This window comes from Oncorhynchus gorbuscha, linkage group LG25, assembly GCF_021184085.1.
Source record: "Oncorhynchus gorbuscha isolate QuinsamMale2020 ecotype Even-year linkage group LG25, OgorEven_v1.0, whole genome shotgun sequence".
NCBI lineage: Eukaryota > Metazoa > Chordata > Actinopteri > Salmoniformes > Salmonidae > Oncorhynchus > Oncorhynchus gorbuscha.
Genome location: NC_060197.1, coordinates 25,341,326 through 25,361,317, shown reverse-complemented (window position 1 = coordinate 25,361,317; position 19,992 = coordinate 25,341,326). Strand labels below are relative to the sequence as shown.

The following is a 19,992-nucleotide window of genomic DNA, read 5'->3' as shown; positions in this document are numbered from 1 at the left end:
CTCTCTCTCTCTCTCTCTACCAGACTGTATTCCGTCAGTTTGACCTGGACAAGTCAGGCACCATGAGTTCCTATGAGATGAGGATGGCTCTGGAGGCAGCAGGTCCAGTAGCTCTTTCCCTTAAACCTCAATCTGTTTTATTTTCTTCTGTAGTGCATCATCACTACTTTTATTTAGCCACAGTACGGACACCTGACGAACCGACAATAACTGAAAATAGAAATGCATACGTTTCATCCATTGTTCCCTATGAAAGCATATCTGGAGGGTTTAAAGCCATTTTAAATGGTTCCTGCCTTTGTCAATTTTCTGTCTGTGTCATCAGGCTTCAAGCTGAAGAACCACCTGTTCCAGCTGATCATTCTGCGCTACACTGAGGCCGACCTGACAGTTGACTTTGACAACTTTGTTACCTGCCTGGTTAGGCTGGAGACCATGTTCAGTGAGTACAGTCAAATCAAATCACATTTTATTGGTCACATACACATGGCTATCAGATGTTTAATGCGAGTGTAGCGAAATGCTTGTGCTTCTAGTTGTGACAGTGCAGTATTATCTAACAAGTAATCTAACAATTCCCCAAAAACTACCTACTACACACAAATCTAAAGGGGTGAATGAGAATATTTACATATAAATATGTGGATGAGTGATGGCCGAGCGGCATAGGCAAGGTGCAATAGATGGTATAAAATACAGTATATACATATGATATGAGTAATGTAAGATATGTAAACATTATTAAAGTAGCAGTATTTAAAGTGGCATTGTTTAAAGTGACTTGTGATCCATTTATTAAAGTGGCCAGTGATAGTGATGGCTGTTTAGCAGTCTGATGGCCTTGAGATAGAAGCTGTTTTTCAGTCACTCGGTCCCAGCTTTGAATCACCTGTACTGACCTCGCCTTCTGGATGATAGCGGGGTGAACAGGCAGTGGCTCAGGTGGTTGTTGTCCTTGATGATCTTTTTGTCCTTTCTGTGACATCGGGTGCTGTAGGTGTCATGGAGGGCAGGTAGTTTGCCCCCGGAGATGCGTTGTGCAGACCGCACCACCCTACGGAGAGCCTTGTGGTTGAGGGCGGTGCAGTTGCCAAACCAGGATGCTCTCGATTATGCATCTGTAAAAGTTTGTCATGGTTTTGACTGCCAAGCCAAATTTATTTAGCCTCCTGAGGTTCACCACACTGTCTGTGTGGGTGGACCATTTCAGTTTGTCTGTGATTTGTATGCTGAGGAACTTAAAACTTTCCACCTTCTCCACTGCTGTCCCTTCGATGTGGATAGGGGGGTGCTCCCTCTGCTGTTTCCTGAAGTCCACGATCATCTCCTTTGTTTTGTAGACATTGAGTGAGAGGTTGTTTTCCTGACACCACATTCCGAGTGCCCACACCTCCTTCCTGTAGACTGTCTCATCGTTGTTGGTAATAAAGCCCACTACTGTTGTGTCATCTGCAAACTTGATGATTGAGTTGGAGGCGTGCATGGTCGACCACGCAGTCGTGGGTGAACATGGAGTATAGGAGGGGGCTGAGCACCCACCCTGGTGGGGCCCCAGTGTTGAGGGTCAATGAAGTAGAGATGTTGTTTCCTACCTTCACGACCTGGGAGCAGCCCGTCAGAAAGTCCAGGACCCAATTGCACAGGGCGGGATTGAGACCCAGGGTCTCCAGCTTGATGATGAGCTTGGAGGATACTAGGATGTTGAATGGTGAGCTGTAGTCAATGAACAGCATTCTTACATAGGTAATCCTCTTCTCCAGATGGGATATGGCAGTGTGCAGTGTGATGGCATTTCATCGTCTGTGGACCTATTAGGGCAGTATGCAAACTGAAGTGAGTCTAGGGTGGCCAGTATGGTGGAGGTGATATGATTCTTGACCAGTCTCTCAAAGCACTTCATGATGACAGAAGTGAGTGCTACGGGGTGCTACTAGTCATTTACTTCTTCCTGTACCCTTCTTGGGAACAGGAACAATGGTGGCCATCTTGAAGCATGTGGGGACAGCAGACTGGGATAGGGAGCGATTGAATATGTCCGTCAATACACCAGCCAGCTGATCTGCGCATGCTCTGAGGACGCGGCTAGGGATGCCGTCTGGGCCAGTAGCCTTGCGAGGGTAAACACGTTTAAATGTTTTACTCATGTCGGCCACGGAGAAGGAGAGGGGGGGTGCAGTCCTTGTTAGCGGGCCACGACGGTGGCACTGTATTATCCTCAAAGCGGGCAAAGAAGGTGTTTAGTTTGTGTGGAAGCGTGACGTCAGTGTCCGTGACGAGGCTGGTTTTCTTTTTGTAGTCAGTGAGACTACGTCTTGTGTCTGAGCCGTTGAATTGCGACACTTCTTTGTCCCTGTACCGGCATTTCACTTGTTTGATTGCCTTGCGGAGGGAAAAATTTCAATGTTTATATTCGTCCATATTCCCAGACCTCCATGGTTAAATACGTTGGTTCGTGCTTTCAGTTTTGCCCAAATGCCGCCATCCATCCATGGTTTCTGGTTAGGGTAGGTTTTAATAGTCACAGTGGGTACAACATCTCCAATGCACTTCCTTATAAACTCACTCACCGAGTCAACTTCTAGATAGATGATATTCATCATCCATACGATGTCCTTGTATAAGGTATATTTTACACGGATGTTTCAGATTGGCCAATGATGTATGATCTTGATCCAAATGTTCAGAATAGTGAATGTCATATTCGTATATGGGTGCTTTACATTTTTAACTGACTTTCGTAACACTACTGTACCTACAGAAACCTTCAAGACGATGGACGCCGATTCTGATGGAGTCATAGAACTCAACTTCTTCCAGGTCTGATCTCACATTTCTATCTCTCTGTTACGTTTTTGTTGTTCAGTTGATCGGAGTATAAGAGTGTTGTCTCAGTCATAGCTAGCCGACACAGTTGAAAGGGGTTCCTTGTCATGTGATTCTTATGTCACTATTCATAATGAGCAAAGTTCTGATGACGTAAAAGTCAAATCAAATCATATCAAATGTTATTAGTCACATGCGCCGAATACAACAGGTGCAGACCTTACAGCGAAATGCTTACTTACGTGCCCCTAACCAACAATGCAGTTAAAAAAAAATACAGATAAGAATAAGAAATAAAAGTAACAAGTAATTAAAGAGCAGCAGTAAAATAACAATAGCGAGACTATATACAGGGGGGTACCGGTACAGACGCAATGTGCAGGGGCACTGGTTAGTTGAGGTAATATGTACATGTAGGTAGAGTTATTAAAGTGACTATGTGCTCTCTCCCTCTCCTCTGTACTCTCTCGCTGCATCTCTCTCTACCTCTCCCCCTCCTCTGTCTACAGTGGATCACCCTGACCATGTTTGCCTAAAGATGATGGACTCACTGATGTTATTGCACCAGACTACACTAATGTAATTTCAGAAGTGCCTTTCTCTGGCTCTTCCTCTCTGCACTGCAGGGATCCATGGATAAAAAAAAACTTTTAAAAACTTGAGTAATGTTTACAACATTTAAGATGGGGATCATGTGCCAAAACATTGCCTGTTACCTTAGAAACAGAGGGAGACAACTCCACTCACATGGCGCCACAACATAGAGGAAGACGGCAGGGAATTTTGATACTGCCTCCTATTGGATAAGGAAGGAAACTTCCTAAAGTTTTTGTTTTACATATTGTGCCAATTTTCACAATTGCCTTGTCATATTTTCAACGTTCCTTTTGGAAGCAATTTTGTGACCTGTGTTTCAGGAATAGGCAATGGGGGTGTTGGCATGGAGTTTGGGTCAAAAGGATTTTCTCTGCTGAGAAAGAAGGCAAAGTGCTATTGTAATTTGGAAGTACTTCATCATCCATAGAGGTTTGAATCACCGGCATGACAATTTGTTTTAGAAGTCGTATATGTCAGTACTTTTCAGTGGGAAAACCCACACAATATCCTTGTAATGCCGCATACTCAAAACTTGATATCCTCATTTTTAACGGATGCCAAAGACACTTCAAGGATATCCCAGCTTTTTATTTAAAAAAAAAAAGGTTTAGTGTTCCAAGGGGAACATGAAACTACCCACTGGGCACAGATGTCAAGTCAACGTCTATTCAACGTCATTTCATTGAAATGACATGGGGAACATTGATTCAACCAGTGTGTGCCCAGTGGCTATTTGTGTTTTAGTATTTGGGATGTAGGTTATAAGCGATAACTGATTTTTGATTGGAATAGCAGGCATCAACCTAATCGCATGTAATGTCAGATGTATTCATGGATGGAGGAGGGTAAAGTACAGTTGGATACATTTTGCCAAATAGACTGAGGGAACCAGAAACAGTATGACACTCTTATTGCCATGACATTCAATTCTATAGTTGCCATTTTTCTGTGTAGATTGATAATAAAATGTCTTATATGCATTATGCAATCACGACTGTTGTTTACAGTGCACACTCTGGAATTGTGTTATGCTCGCTCTTATTATGGAATTATGTACCTTTTCCATTTCTATCTATACAAAACTTCAATAAACTTTTCCGGAACACAATTATATTCATGTGGATATGTCATAATTTGGGTTTTGAGCAAAGCTAACATCTCTTCCAAAAATCAATATCAGACTCATGGAATGTGTCCCATTGTAAATGTATAAACCCACGAAGAATACTCCCAAGTTTCTTCCTCAAACTTTTCTGAACTTATAATTCACACAAGTGAGTATTAGAGGGGGGAAAGGGCGAAGCGAGAGGATTTACTCCGCCCACAATTTGTCTGTGTGATAAATGGACCCAAGTGGGGAGGTCTATGGAGAGTGTGTCGATTTACATTAAGCGTATTTGATCGAATAGAAGTTTCATAATGTTTCAGCTGTTACAAATGTACTGATGTAAGTGATGGCATTCAGGCCACTTTGAGAAAAACTACTGTTGTTCACATGCGTATATGCCCTCTCATTGGCTAGAATGGTCCAACCTGATCTCACCTTCCCCCTTCTGCCTTCCATCTTTGAGAACATTTATTTCCATTGTTAGAACGGTCGTTTGACTATCTTGTCGCTATAATAGACAATCTTCAATATCATTAACCAATAAATCCTCCAATCGACTTGATCACATGAATAAATACAAACTTTAGTAAGCACATTCATATTTAAAAAAGAACAAGAGCAAAAATAACACTTTATGTCAACAACTAATGTACATTAGACAGGATACATAAGTTAAAAGACATGTACAGCAGATCCATAGCTTTCTCATTGTTAAGTTAAATCAAGACATTTACACATGCAGCTCAACATTATCAACTTATAATAGACAATAATAATAACGATAAACATTTTTGAGACAGCCTGTAGAGTCGCGCATGATAGGAATGTACACCATCGTCTTGAAAATGGGAAGAATGTTTTAAAAAGAGGGACTGTGAGCGTGAGAGGTCTGCCAGTAAGTGACTGTTCCACACAGCTCTCAGAGCAGGCAACCTTGTGTCAAAAGCAGGTCATTGGGTTTCATAACTTCAAGGCGGTCGGTTTCTACTGATCTAGAGCCAGTTTTACCATAGAAATTGAATTCCTAGAATGGGTTTTGCACCTCAAACCAAGGCAATTTCACTTACACTGCATTGGTACACTCAAAATGGCCGCCAGTCCACCCATTGTCTTAAATGGGATTCCCATTGTAGGAATTCTATTTCCATGAGTGGTGGTTGGTTCCATTCGTTCATTTAGGCGTTGGTGTTGTTGTATTCCATGCGGGTGACCATGGTAGAGATCAGTTTCTCCAGCTGGATGGCGCGGTGCTGGCCTGTCTCAAGGACTTCCTCATGGTTGGCCTTCTCCTCACTGTCGTAGTCCATCACAGCCCTGTTGGTTATCAGGGATAGGGCGAACACACGCATGCCGCAGTGACGCGCCGCGATCACCTCGTGAGCCGTGCTCATGCCTGAGAGAGAGAGGGAGAGAAAGAACGTTAGAGCAGTACAGACATCGGGAAAATACGTTTGATAACCGCGTCAGTTATGTTCCCTCAATATAAGGGAAGATTTTGAGTTCAATATGTCAAATGCAATGAACGGAGCATTGTGACGGTCTTGTGATTAAGACTAGGGGAAGGCACGGTGGAGATGAGACTTGCCGACAGCGTCAGCTCCCAGTTTGTGCAGCATGCGACACTCCGCGATGGTCTCGAATGAGGGCCCGCCCAGGACGCAGTATACGCCCTCGCGCAGGAAGTCACCGTAGCCTAGTTCCTGTCCCACATCCACAGCCAGCTGCTGCAGCTCTCTGTTGTACGCGTCAGACATACAGGGGAACCTCACACCGAACCTAGGAAAGTGAGAGAGGGAGGGAGGAAGGGAGAGATGGTTACACCTCAATGCCACAAAACTAGAGATGCACGGTAAATAGGTAAGCATATGGGAATAGGCCGATATTAGCTAAAAATGCCAACATTGGAAAATCTAGTTTAACGCCGATGTGCAAATCCGATGTCAAAGCTGACGTGCATACCTATACAACGTAGGTAGATGACGTGCATACCTATACAACGTAGGTAGATGACGTGCATACCTATACAACGTAGGTAGATGACGTGCATACCTATACAACGTAGGTAGATGACGTGCATACCTATACAACGTAGGTAGATGACGTGCATACCTATACAACGTAGGTAGATGACGTGCATACCTATACAACGTAGGTAGATGACGTGCATACCTATACAACGTAGGTAGATGACGTGCATACCTATACATCGTAGGTAGATGACGTGCATACCTATACATCGTAGGTAGATGACGTGCATACCTATACAACGTAGGTAGATGACGTGCATACCTATACAACGTAGGTAGATGACGTGCATACCTATACAACGTAGGTAGATGACGTAATGACGCCACGAAAAACACAGCGCCACACGTGCAACACGCCGTTCCTAACCGAGCCCACAATGTCTGCCGTGTGGATCTATTTTGGTGTTTCGAAGGAAGATAACAAAAAGGCCACCTGCAACGTTTGTGCTGCTGTTATTTCCCGAGGAGGAGAGAAAGTGAAATCTTTCAATACCACAAACCTAATTACTCATTTGAAAGTGTATCACCCCCCCAGACGTTCAGCGACTACTTCGGAAAAAAAGCTGAATAGAAACAAAAGTGCACACTTCCAACAACTAAACAAGTTGAAGTCGAGCAGTCATTTGAAAGAGCAAGAACATTTCAGCGAGACAACTCAAAGGCGAAATCCATTAATGCCAAGATAATGAAATTCATTGCCCTTGACAGCCCAGGTACACACCACCAAGTAGCCACTATTTTTCAGATGTTGCCCTACCGGAGTTACACAGTATTGTTGAAACTCACCTCCATGAGCTACTTGCAATGAGCGTCACTCTTATTAGCTTCACTACCGACATTTGGACGAGCGATGTCAGCCCCATGAGCATGCTGAGTCTGACAGCACAGTGGGTCAACGAGGATTTCGTACTGAGCAAAGCCGTATTGCATGCTCACGAATGTCCTGGTTCTCTACCTCTGTTGTCATTTCAATGGCATTTGAGAACATGTTTGAAACTTGGAATCATGAACACACTCCTAGCTCCATTCGAACAACTGACTCGAGAAATAAGCTCATCAAACTGCAGCAGACGTGATGTTGTGGCATTGAAACTCCTGCTCCACAAAACTGCAGACAGACCGTGGGATGCAAACTTGAGGCTGTGAACAAGCGATTAGGTGTCATTCTCTCTGAGCCTCTTCACTGTGTCGCCACCATGTTCGATGCTAGGTACAAGTACCGCTACTTCGACGCAGACAAGAAACGGGGTTTACGTGAAATGTTACATACACAGCTGGACAAGATGGAAACGGACACAGTGACAGTGCCCACCGAGGAAGAGAGGCCACAAGACGGACAGACTGAGCTGAAACTTCACTGCTTGACATGTACGATGAAATCCTGGTTGAGAATGAAACGACAGAACAAACTAACGACGAAACAGCACAGCAAGTAAGTGAAAGAAATAGGTTTTGATTATGTTTCACTGGTAATGGAGACATACGTGAATGCCAAAAAAATTACTTTTTGGTTAGTGTGTGTTTCAACTATTTAACTGTACTAGAATGCTTAAAAGGCCACTAAAGTATTAAATATCGGTATCAGGTTTTTTGGCAAGGAAAATATTGGATCTCAGTATCTGCCAAAAATGTCATATCAGTGTATCCCTACAAATAACTATTGTGAGCGTAAAGAAGTTAAACAAAATTCTCTGTCATGCACACGCACGCACAAACACACACTTGCCAAGTCTACCTGTCGTCGTTTGCTCCAGCAAGTGGGTTGCTGCCAGCAAAGCCGGGCATGTTGATGTGGTCTTTCATGATCATGATGTCTCCCACTTTGAAGTCCTGGTTGAGACCGCCAGCAGCGTTGGTCAGCATGACCGTCTCTACGCCCAGCAAGCTGAAGATACGCATAGGCAGGGTGATCTGGAACACGCATACATTCCCAGTCAAAAGTTTGGACACACCTACTCATTCAAGGGTTTTTCATTATTTGGAATCATGTAGTAGCCAAATAAAAGTGTGAAACAAATCAAAATATATTTTGGATTCTTCAAAGTAGCCACCCTTGCACACTCCACACACCTCTCTCAACTAGCTTCACCTGGAATGCATTTCCAACAGTCTTGAAGGAGTTCCCACATATGCTGAGCACTTGTTGGATGCTTTTTCTTCACTTGTTCGATGCTTTTTCTGCGGCACAACTCATCCCAAATCATCTCAATTGGGTTGAGGTTGGGTGATTGTGGAGGCCAGGTCATCTGATGCAGCACTCCATCACTTTCCTTCTTGGTCAAATAGCCCTTACACAGCCTGGAGGTGTGTTGTGTGATTGTCCTATTGAAAAACAAATGATAGTCCCACTAAGCACATACCAGATGGGATGGCGTATCACTGCAGAATGCTGTTGTAGCATTGCTGGTTAAGTGTGCCTTGAATTCATTTTTACCACTGACAGTGTCACCAGCAAAGCATCCCCACACCATCACATCTCCTTCTCCATACTTCACGGTGGGAACTACGCATGCGGAGATAATCTGTTCACCTCCTTTGCGTCTCACAAAGGACAGATTTCCACTGGTCTAATGTCCATTGCTCGTGTTTCTTGGCCCAAGCAAGTCTCTACTTCTTATTGGTGTCCTTTAGTAGTGGTTTCTTTGTACTACTTCGACCATGAAGGCCTGATTCACGCAGTCTCCTCCGAAACAGTTGATGTTGAGATGTGTCTGTTGCTTGAACTCTGAAGCATTTATTTGGGCTGCAATTTCGGAGGCTGGTAACTCTAATGCACTTATCCTCTGCAGCAGAGGTAACTCTGGGTCTTCCTTTCCTGTGGCAGTCCTCACGAGAGCCAGTTTCATCATAGCGCTTGATGGTTTTTACGATTGCACTTGAAGAAACTTTCAGAGTTCTTGAAATTTCCCGCATTGACTGACCTTCATGTCTTAAAGTAATGATGGACAATCATTTCTCTTTGTTCATTTGAGCTGGTCTTGCCATAAAATGGACATGGTCTTTTACCAAATAGGGCTATCTTCTATATACCACCCCTACTTTGTCACAACACAACTGATTGGCTCAAACGCAATAAGATAAAAGAAATTCCACAAATGTACGTTTAACAAGGCACACCTCTTAATTGAAATGCATTCCAGGGGACTGCCTCATGAAGCTGATTGACAGAAGGCCAAGAGTGTGCAAAGCTGTCATCAAGGCAAAGGGTGCCTACTATGAACAATCTCAAATATAACACATATGGATTTGTTTAACACTTTTTTTGGTTACTACATGATTCCATATGTGTTATTTCATACTTTTGACGTCTTCACTATTATTCTACAATGTAGAAAATATAAAAAATAAAGAAAAATCGTTGAATGAGTAGGTGTGTATAAACTTTTGACTGTCCTCCACAATAATATGGGGCTTGCCTGTCCTCGCCACTCGGTAGCTCACCATATAAGAATCTTCTAGCCCTTTCTTATTAATGGTATCTGTTGCTTTTAAACACGTCTTACTACTCAAAAGTAGTCTTTATTTTCACTCCGAAACCTCCGGTGGCTTATTTTTCAAATGGTTACGTTTCGTTTCTAAATGTCTGCGCAAGAGTGAAGGTTTCCCGTGAGAGAGTAACGTGATTGGATGTTAATTACTTGACTAGGCTACCTGTATTTGACATTGTATTGTGATTTTGCTGAACACTAGATGGTTTAATTTTATTTTGGGCAGTGAAATGAGGCTACACAGGGAAGATTTTTTTTTTTTATCACCCAAATGTATAGCCCCGTTGGAAAATATAAATGTACTGTTTAAAAATGTGGGGGAAAAAATAAATATATATATTTGATGTACCCCCGACAGCATTGCGCGTATCCCACTTTGGGAATACCTGGGCTAGTTGATTTAATACCATGTGTTTTTATTCTCTTTACTTCTATGTATGGTATATTTTACCTGTGTATTTGACTGACTCATCTTGTTGTCAAGAAAGGCATAATAATGAAGCCATCTTCTCTACCTATCATTTAAAGTAATGCAGAAGAACACCATATGTCTGAATCCTACAGTTTCCACACGGTATGTTGGTAGACAGACATACCTTCTGGATGGCGTATCCCTCGTACAGGTGGAAGCGTCCCTGCATGCACACACATGGCCTTCCCTTCAGTGTCCCAAACACCAAGCGTCCAGCATGGCCATGCACTGTAACATACAACAACCAATTAGAATACACTGACGACGCACAGCAACTAATCAGAAAACATCTTATAGAACCACATTGAGAAGAAAAAGGCGATTTCTATGGAGAACCCTTTTGGAATAAAAAAGGGTTCTACTTGGAACCAAAAAGGGTTCTCCTATGGGCACAGCCAAAGAACTCTTTTGGAACCCTTTTTTTCCTAAGAGTGCAGCTGTTTTTCATAGGTTATAATCGGAGCCCAGAATTCTCCCTGGTTAGGTAACATGGCCAACGTAGACCTCATATACCTTGCCCTGTACATCTGCAATGCAGATTCACCAAATAAGAAAACAAGTAGACAGATATACACTACTACTACAAACCTGTGCTCTGGGGGAAGTTGGGGATGTCCTTGTAGTTGAATGCCACTTGGTCTTTCAGCATGTCAGCCAGTCCTCCCATTCCTGAACCACACACGATGCCAACCACGGGGCGAACGGAGGTCTGGGCCAACAGCCAGTCTGCTGTGGCCTTGCAGTCCTCGAAGCTGTACCTGAAACTCACAGAAATAAGAGAGATAGACGTTAGAATATAATTTACTTATAGTAATACTTTATAATAAAAACAAATGGATGACGTGGTCAATGCGATCACGACACATAGCTGATGTGCCACGGGGTGTTTCAGAGTGTCTATGGGAAGTTGAAGTGTGTGTGTGTCCTTATTAAACATATGTTTTCTGAGCAATAATCTAAGTCTGTGTGTTAATGAGTGTGAGGCTCCATAGTGTCGAATCTCCCAGGGACACACACACACGGGAGGATATGTTTTTTCTTATTCGATAACATGATTTCAACTGTCATTTAATCTCAATGAAAATATCAAATTCTTTCTGCTGCCCCAATCGCATGTGACTCGTCCGATCCACACAAATCCATTTCTGGTGTTTCATCTAAAATTACACACACACACACACACACACACACACACACACACACACACACACACACACACACACACACACACACACACACACACACACACACACACACACACACACACACACACACACACACACACACACACATCCTCCACTTGCACAGTTGACCATGTGTGGTAGACCTACAGTAGCACCACATTGAATACATGTTGCAGCTGAGTACTGTTAGTAAATACAATGATATAATGATGCAATTGCCTATTAGGCTACGCACTTGCCCGCATAACAATGTGAGAAGCGCGTCCAGAACACGAAAGGAATTAATAAAATTTATCTAATAGTCTATGCTACTCACCCGGTGCTTGAATCTGGAAACATGATAAAGTAATGTAATGTCTCTTGTATCCTCTCAAAAGCAGCGATTTATCAATTGGCTTAATGTAACTGCAGCAGATAGACTTGTCTGGCGGCAAAACGTCAAGCAGAAAAAATCCTTACAAATGTAAACTTAAAATAAATACATTAAAGTGATAGGCCTATTTATAATAATGTTATATCGTTTAAACGGTCAAAATCTTCAGTTGAAAACCGTTGAGCTGTTTAGTAGCCTTTCAGTTAACTGCTGAAATGCTTTGGCGCTTGATTCGCTGATCAGTGTTTAGTCAGCCGCGTAGTTATAGACCGAGCCCGTCTCTGTTATCCCTCCCCCTGAGTGACGCAAATAGATCCCGAGGTTTGGATTGGTCTGCACAGCACACCTCCTTTAAACTGTGCAATTTTGGACAGAAATAATGCACTGTGACTGGTGGAAATATGTGGTGCATCAGTTTGAGTTTATTCTAGGGCAAATCCCGAAACGCCTCTTCAGAATGTTCAGCACATCAGAAGCTTCAAATAAATATTTATCAACAATGGGGTGTAATTGTACCACGCCTATTTCATACGAACCATCTGCTGTTGATCACTTGAAAAAGCGAAAGTTTTTAAAAAACGTATCTGCGCTTTACTTTTCAGCATTTTATGTATCGACAAGATATAATATGATGATGGGGATTCACACAAGGAAGTGACTCAACAGCCTGGACATGAATTATGCCTTTGTTTTGAATATCACCCGTGACTCGATATACTTCTCTCATCACAACCCACCGATGATTATTGCAATATTTGGGTTATCGGCACCGACACAGTTAAAGAAAACACATGGAAGCGCGCGCAAAACCCATGTAAAAACGTTGCAACCTGATCTTTGGCAGAAATGAGCAAAGACAGAGAAAAGTAGCTAATTTTTGTTTTTACTTCTTTGGATCTACCAGTTCTTCCAAATATAAGAAATAAGCTCTAAAAGGAGTGAAATGGTCCTTGTGTGATGGACACCACATCCCTCTTTCCTCCATTTTTTTTTGCGTAGGCTGCCACCTTGAACATAGTGTAAGGGCAATAAACATAGCTATTTGACATTTGAGATTGTGTGCCTGATAGTAAGATGATATAACATCCTTATAGGCGGCAGGTAGTTTAGTGGTTAGAGCGTTAGACCAGTAACCCGAAAGATTGCTGGATAGAACCCCTGAGCTGACAAAGTAAAAACACGTCAAGGCAGTTAACCCACTGTTCCCCGGTTGGCTGTCATTGTTAATGAGCATTTGTTCTTACCTGACTGGCATAGGTAAATAATGGTTAAGAAATAAAATAGTGCCTCTCCGTTTTGTTATTCTAAAATGGATCTTAAAAATGCTCAGTAAATCCTCAGCAGTCTACACATAATGGCAAAGCAAAAGCAGATTTTTAGAAATGTTTGCACATGTTTACAAATAACAAACAGAAATACCTTATTTACATAAGTAGTCAGACTCTGCTATGAGACTCGAAATTGAGCTCAGATGCATCTTTTTTCCATTGGTCATCCTTGAGACGTTTCTACTACCTGATTGGAGTCCACCTGTGATCAATTCATTTGATTTGATATGAATTGGAAAAGTACACACCTGTCTATATAAGGTCACACAGTCGACAGTGCATGTCAGAACAAAAACCAAGCCATGAGGTCGAAGGAAATGTTTGTAGAGCTCCGAGACAGGATTGTATCGAGGCACAGATCTGGGGAAGGGTACCAAAACATTTCTGCAGCATTGAAGGTCCCCAAGAACACAGTGGCCTCCATCATTTTTAAATGGAAGAAGTTTGGAACTACCAAGACGGTTCCTAGAGCTGTTCGACTGGCCACACTGAGCAATCGGGGGAGAAGGGTCTTGGTTAGGGAGGTGACCTAGAACCCGATGGTCACTCTGACAGAGCTCTAGAGTTCCTCTGTGGAGATGGGAGAACCTGCCAGAAGGACAACAATCTCTGCAGCACTCCACCAATCAGGCCTTTATGGTAGAGTGACCAGAAGCCACTCCTCAGTAAAAGGCACATGACAGCCTGCTTGGAGTTTACCAAAAGGCACCTAAAGATTCTCAGACCATGAGAAAAAAGATTCTCTGATCTGATGAAACCAAGATTGATCTCTTGAATGCCAAGCGTCACATCTGGAGGAAACCTGGCACCATCACTATGGTGAAGCATGGCGGTGGCAGCATCATGCTGTGCGGATGTTGAGAGATCCTTGATGAAAATCTGCTCCAGAGTGTCAGGATTTGGCCAGGGTTGTTCCGGTTTTTGGTCACTAGATGCCCCCATTGTGTCTTTTGAAATTTTGTTTTCCCTTGATGCCCCATTATTATTTGCACCTGTGCCTCGTTTCCCCTGATTGTATTTAAACCCTTTGTTTTACTCAGTTCTTTGCTCTGTGTTTGTATGTTAGCACCCAGCCCTAGTACTCTGTGAACTCTTGTTGATCCCGGTGGACTCTCTTGTGGAATTCTGTTTTTTGTTCTTGTTTGTTTGTTTTTGAGTAACTTTTGAGGCTTTTTGTGCTATACCTTCCACCTTGTGGATTTACCTTTTTGTCTTGGAGGATTACCTTTGTTCTTGTGGAATTCCTTTTGAGGTTGTGGAGTTACATGTTTTCCTGAAGAACTTCATTTTTTACTTCATTAAATACACCGTCTCAAGTACTGCTGTGTCTGCCTCATCTTCTGGGTTCTGCTGACTATTCGTGGCTCAGTTGGTTTAGTGACTGTTTCTCACTCCAGAGACCCGGGTTCGTAACCGGGTCCTGACACAGAGCATTCAGGACCTCAGACTGGGGCGAAGATTCACCTTCCAACAGGACCACGACCCTAAGCACGCACCGAAGACAACGCAGGAGTGGCTTCAGGACAAGTCTCTGAATGTCCTTGAGTGGTCCAGCCAGAGCCCAGACTTGAACCCGATTAAACATCTCTGGAGAGACCTGAAAATAGCTGTTCAGCGACTCTCCCTGACAGAGCTTGAGAGGATCTGCAGAGAAGAATGGGAGTAACTTGCTGACCAGACCGGACACGTCGCGTGTGCGAGCGTCGTAAAATACATTTAGAAATCCATGTTATTCAATTATTGCACCCACACTGCTAGCGCACGCCAACGAGCGTCTGCAATGCCAAGGGCTAAAATAGAACTCCTTTCGATTTGGATGTCATAAGGTGAATGCACCAATTTGTAAGTCACTCTGGATAAGAGCGTCTGCTAAATGACTTAAATGTAAATGTAAATGTAAATTTCTGACGCAGATCACGCTGAAAGTCCTGCCTCTCCCATCGCTTCATTGGTTTATAGAAGCAGGTACCCATGTGCCATCTCCTCATTGGTTATACCCACGTGGGTGATTGAAAGACAAACTGTTTTGCCGGTAGTCGTGGTAATAGTATGAAAGGTTAGATGCCAATCACCATATAAGTTCAAAGATGAAAAAGCCTGGAAGGAGGAGAGATGACTAAAAACGATTCGGTTGGCCATTTTATGTGTGGATTATTTGGCGGAGTAGATGAGCTTGTGCATTTCGGGTAAAATAACAACTCAATGTTTATATCCCAGGACAAATTAGCTAGCAAGTGCAAGCTAACTAGCTAATTTGCCATACATGTTCAATGCTTTTCAACCTGTCCCCAAATTAGTGTCATTGGTTCAGAGTTTGTTTTGCTATTTTAACCTGCCTGTCGTGAACACGTTTGGTGTAGGGGGACATAATAAATGTATGCATGTTCAAAATCAAATTTTATTTGTCACATACACATGGTTAGCAGATGTTAATGCGAGTGTAGCGAAATGCTTGTGCTTCTAGTTCCGACAATGCAGTAATAAACAACGAGTAATTTAACTAACAATTCCAAAACTACTACCTTATACACACAAGTGTAAAGGGATAAAGAATATGTACATAAAGATATATGAATGAGTGATGGTACAGAGCGGCATAGGCAAGATGCAGTAGATGGTATTGAGTATAGTATATACATATGAGATGAGTATGTAAACAAAGTGGCATAGTTTAAAGTGGCTAGTGATACATGTATTACATAAAGATGCAGTAGATGATATAGAGTACAGTATATACGTATACATATGAGATAAATAATGTAGGGTATGTAAACATTATATTAGGTAGCATTGTTTAAAGTGGCTAGTGATATATTTTACATAATTTCCCATAATTTCCCATTATTAAAGTGGCTGGAGTTGAGTCAGTATGTTGGCAGCAGCCACTCAATGTTAGTGGTGGCTGTTTAACAGTCTGATGGCCTTGAGATAGAAGCTGTTTTTCAGTCTCTCAGTCCCAGCTTTGATGCACCTGTACTGACCTCGCCTTCTGGATGATAGCGGGGTGAACAGGCAGTGGCTCGGGTGGTTGTTGTCCTTGATGATCTTTATGGCCTTCCTGTGACATCGGGTGGTGGAGGTGTCCTGGAGGGCAGGTAGTTTGCCCCCGGTGATTACGTTGTGCAGACCTCACTACCCTCTGGAGAGCATTACGGTTGTGGGCGGAGCAGTTGCCGCCGTACCAGGCGGTGATCCAGCCCGACAGGATGCTCTCGATTGTGCATCTGTAGAAGTTTGTGAGTGCTTTTGGTGACAAGCCAAATTTCTTCAGCCTCCTGAGGTTGAAGAGGCGCTGCTGCGCCTTCTTCACGATGCTGTCTGTGTGGGTGGACCAATTCAGTTGGTCTGTGATGTGTACGCCGAGGAACTTAAAACTTACTACCCTCTCCACAACTGTTCCATTGATGTGGATAGGGGGGTGCTCCCTCTGCTGTTTCCTGAAGTCCACAATCATCTCCTTAGTTTTGTTGACGTTGAGTGTGAGGTTATTTTCCTGACACCACACTCCGAGGGCCCTCACCTCCTCCCTGTAGGCCGTCTCGTCGTTGTTGGTAATCAAGCCTACCACTGTTGTGTAGTCCGCAAACTTGATGATTGAGTTGGAGGCGTGCGTGGCCACGCAGTCGTGGGTGAACAGGGAGTACAGGAGATGGCTCAGAACGCACCCTTGTGGGGCCCCAGTGTTGAGGATCAGCGGGGTGGAGATGTTGTTACCTACCCTCACCACCTGGGGGCGGCCCGTCAGGAAGACCAGTACCCAGTTGCACAGGGCGGGGTCGAGACCCAGGGTCTCGAGCTTGATGAGGAGTTTGGAGGGTACTATGGTGTTAAATGCTGAGCTGTAGTCGATGAACAGCATTCTTACATAGGTATTCCTCTTGTCCAGATGGGTTAGGGCAGTGTGCAGTGTGGTTGAGATTGCATCGTCTGTGGACCTATTTGGGCGTTAAGCAAATTGGAGTGGGTCTAGGGTGTCAGGTAGGGTGGAGGTGATATGGTCCTTGACTAGTCTCTCAAAGCACTTCATGATGACGGAAGTGAGTGCTACGGGCGGTAGTCGTTTAGCTCAGATACCTTAGCTTTCTTGGGAACAGGAACAATGGTGGCCCTCTTGAAGCATGTGGGAACAGCAGACTGGGATAGGGATTAATTGAATATGTCCGTAAACACACCAGCCAGCTGGTCTGCGCATGCTCTGAGGGCGCGGCTGGGGATGCCGTCTGGGCCTGCAGCCTTGCGAGGGTTAACACGTTTAAATGTTTTACTCACCTCGGCTGCAGTGAAGGAGAGTCCGCATGTTTTGGTTGCGGGCCGTGTCAGTGGCACTGTATTGTCCTCAAAGCGGGCAAAAAAGTTATTTAGTCTGCCTGGGAGTAAGACATCCTGGTCCGTGACTGGTTTTCTTTTTGTAATCCGTGATTGGTTGTAGACCCTGCCACATACCTCTTGTGTCTGAGCCGTTGAATTGCGATTCTACTTTGTCTCTATACTGACGCTTAGCTTGTTTGATTGCCTTGCGGAGGGAATAGCTACACTGTTTGTATTCGGTCATGTTTCCGGTCGCCTTGCCCTGGTTAAAAGCAGTGGTTCGTGCTTTCAGTTTCACGGGAATGCTGCCATTAATCCACGGTTTCTGGTTTGGGAATGTTTTAATCGTTGCTATGGGAACGACATCTTCAACGCACGTTCTAATTATATAGGTATTCCTCTTGTCCAAATGGGATAGGGCAGTGTGATGGCGATGGCATCGTCTGTCGATCTATTGGGGCGGTAAGCAAATTGAAGTGGGTCTAGGATGTCAGGTAATGTAGAAGGGATATGATCCGTTTTTAGCCTCTCAAAGCACTTCATGATGACAGAAGTGAGTGCTATGTGGCGATAGTTGTTTAGTTCAGTTACCTTTGCTTTCTTGGATACAGGAACATTGGTGGACATCTTGAAGCAAGTGGGGACAGCAGACTGTGATAGGGAGAGATTCAATATGTCCATAAACACTCCAGCCAGCTGGCCTGCGCATGCTCTGAGGATGCGGCTAGGGATGCCCCCCTTGCGAGTGTTAACAAATGTCTTACTCACGTCGGCCACGGAGAAGGAGAGCCCACAGTCCTTGGTAGCGAGTCGGGGGCGAAGAAGTTTAATTTGTCTGAGAGCAAGACGTTGGTGTCCGAGACATGGTTAGTTTTCCCTTTGTAGTCCGTGATTGTCTCTAGGCCATGCCACATACGTCTCATGTCTGAGCCGTTGAATTGTGACTCCACTTTGTCTCTGTACTGGCATTTTGCCTGATTGACTGCCTTACGGGGGGAATAACTACACTGTTTGTATTTGGCTATATTCCTAGTCACCTTGCCATGGTTAAATGTGGTGGTTTGTGCTTTCAGTTTTGCGCAAATGCTGACATCTATCCACGTTATCTGGTTTGGGTAGGTTTTAATAGTCACAGTAGGTACAACATCTGCTATATACTTCCTGATGAGCTCAGTCACTGTATCCGTGTATTCGTCAATGTTTTTCTCAGAGGCTACCCAGAACATATCCCAGTCTACGTGATCAAAATAATCTTGAAGCATGGATTCCGATTGGTCAGACCAGCATTGAATAGACCTTAGCAAGGATACTTCCTGTTTGAGTTTTTGCCTATAGGAAGGGAGGAGCAAAATGGAGTTGTGATCAGATTTGCCAAAGGAAGAGTGGGGGAGGCCTTGTGTGTATTTTGAAAGGTTGAGTAGCACTTGATCAAATGTTTTTTTCAGCGCAAGTACTACAGTCAATGTGTTGGTAGAACTTCGGAAGCATTTTCCTCAAATTTGCTTAGTTAAAATCCCAGCTACAATTAATGTGGTCTTGGATATGTGGCTTCCAGTATGCATAAAGTCCAGTGTTGTTCTTTGAGGGACATCGTGTGACTATGACCAAAGAGAATTATCTTGGGAGTTAATGCGGTCGGCATTTGATTGTGAGGCATTATAGATTGGGTGAACAAAAGTACTTGAGTTTCTGTATGTTATCACAATCACACCATGAGTAGTTAATCATGAAACATACACCCCCGCCTTTCTTCTTCCCGGAGAGTTCTTTATTCCTATCTGCACGATGTACTGAGAACCCAGCTGGCTGTATGGATGGGGACAGTATATCCCCAGAGAGCCATGTTTACGTGAAACAGAGTATAATATAATAATATATGCCATTTAGCAGACGCTTTTATCCAAAGCGACTTACAGTCATGTGTGCATACATTCTACGTATGTTACAATCTCTGATGTTTCTCTGGAAGGAGATCCTCTTCCTGAGCTCATCTACATTGTTATCCAGAGGCTGAACATTAGTGAGTAATATACGGTGTGCACGGCCTCTGAGTTGGACTAGAAGTCCACTCTGAATAACTCTTCTCCGCCAGCGGTGTTTTGGAGCAGCCTCTGGAATAAGATAAATTGCTTTTGGGGGTACAAACAAAGGATCCAATTCTGGAAGTCGTATTCTTGGTCGTAATGCTGCTCTGATATCCAAAAGTTATTTCCGGCTATATGTAATAACACCAACACAAATTCTGGGATAATAATGTAAGAAATAACACACAAAAAAAAAAAAA

The 19,992-nt window shown here is 43.5% G+C and overlaps 2 protein-coding genes across 5 annotated transcripts in view; one reads left to right on the top strand and one right to left on the bottom strand.

Moving 5' to 3' along the window:
• Nucleotides 1-4,528, top strand: part of LOC124014338 (calpain-1 catalytic subunit-like) — a 36,142-nt gene extending 31,614 nt beyond the window's left edge. For all 4 annotated transcript variants that reach the window (XM_046329200.1, XM_046329197.1, XM_046329198.1 and 1 more), the window contains 4 exons: nt 24-102; nt 326-442; nt 2,759-2,817; nt 3,333-4,528. In XM_046329200.1, coding sequence (XP_046185156.1) covers nt 24-102; nt 326-442; nt 2,759-2,817; nt 3,333-3,359 — 282 coding nt within the window. In that variant the 3' untranslated portion in view covers nt 3,360-4,528. The remainder of the gene's footprint in view (nt 1-23; nt 103-325; nt 443-2,758; nt 2,818-3,332) is intronic.
• Nucleotides 4,529-5,090: 562 nt separating this feature from the next.
• On the bottom strand, nt 5,091-12,315 carry LOC124014340 (purine nucleoside phosphorylase-like). Its single transcript, XM_046329201.1, has 6 exons — nt 12,016-12,315; nt 11,104-11,273; nt 10,640-10,743; nt 8,291-8,466; nt 6,114-6,304; nt 5,091-5,921 (listed from the first exon to the last, which is right to left on the bottom strand). The coding sequence occupies exons 1-6, from the start codon at nt 12,036-12,038 to the stop codon at nt 5,704-5,706; spliced, it is 882 nt and encodes a 293-aa protein (XP_046185157.1). The 5' UTR covers nt 12,039-12,315; the 3' UTR covers nt 5,091-5,703.
• Between the last annotated feature and the right edge of the window lie 7,677 nt (nt 12,316-19,992).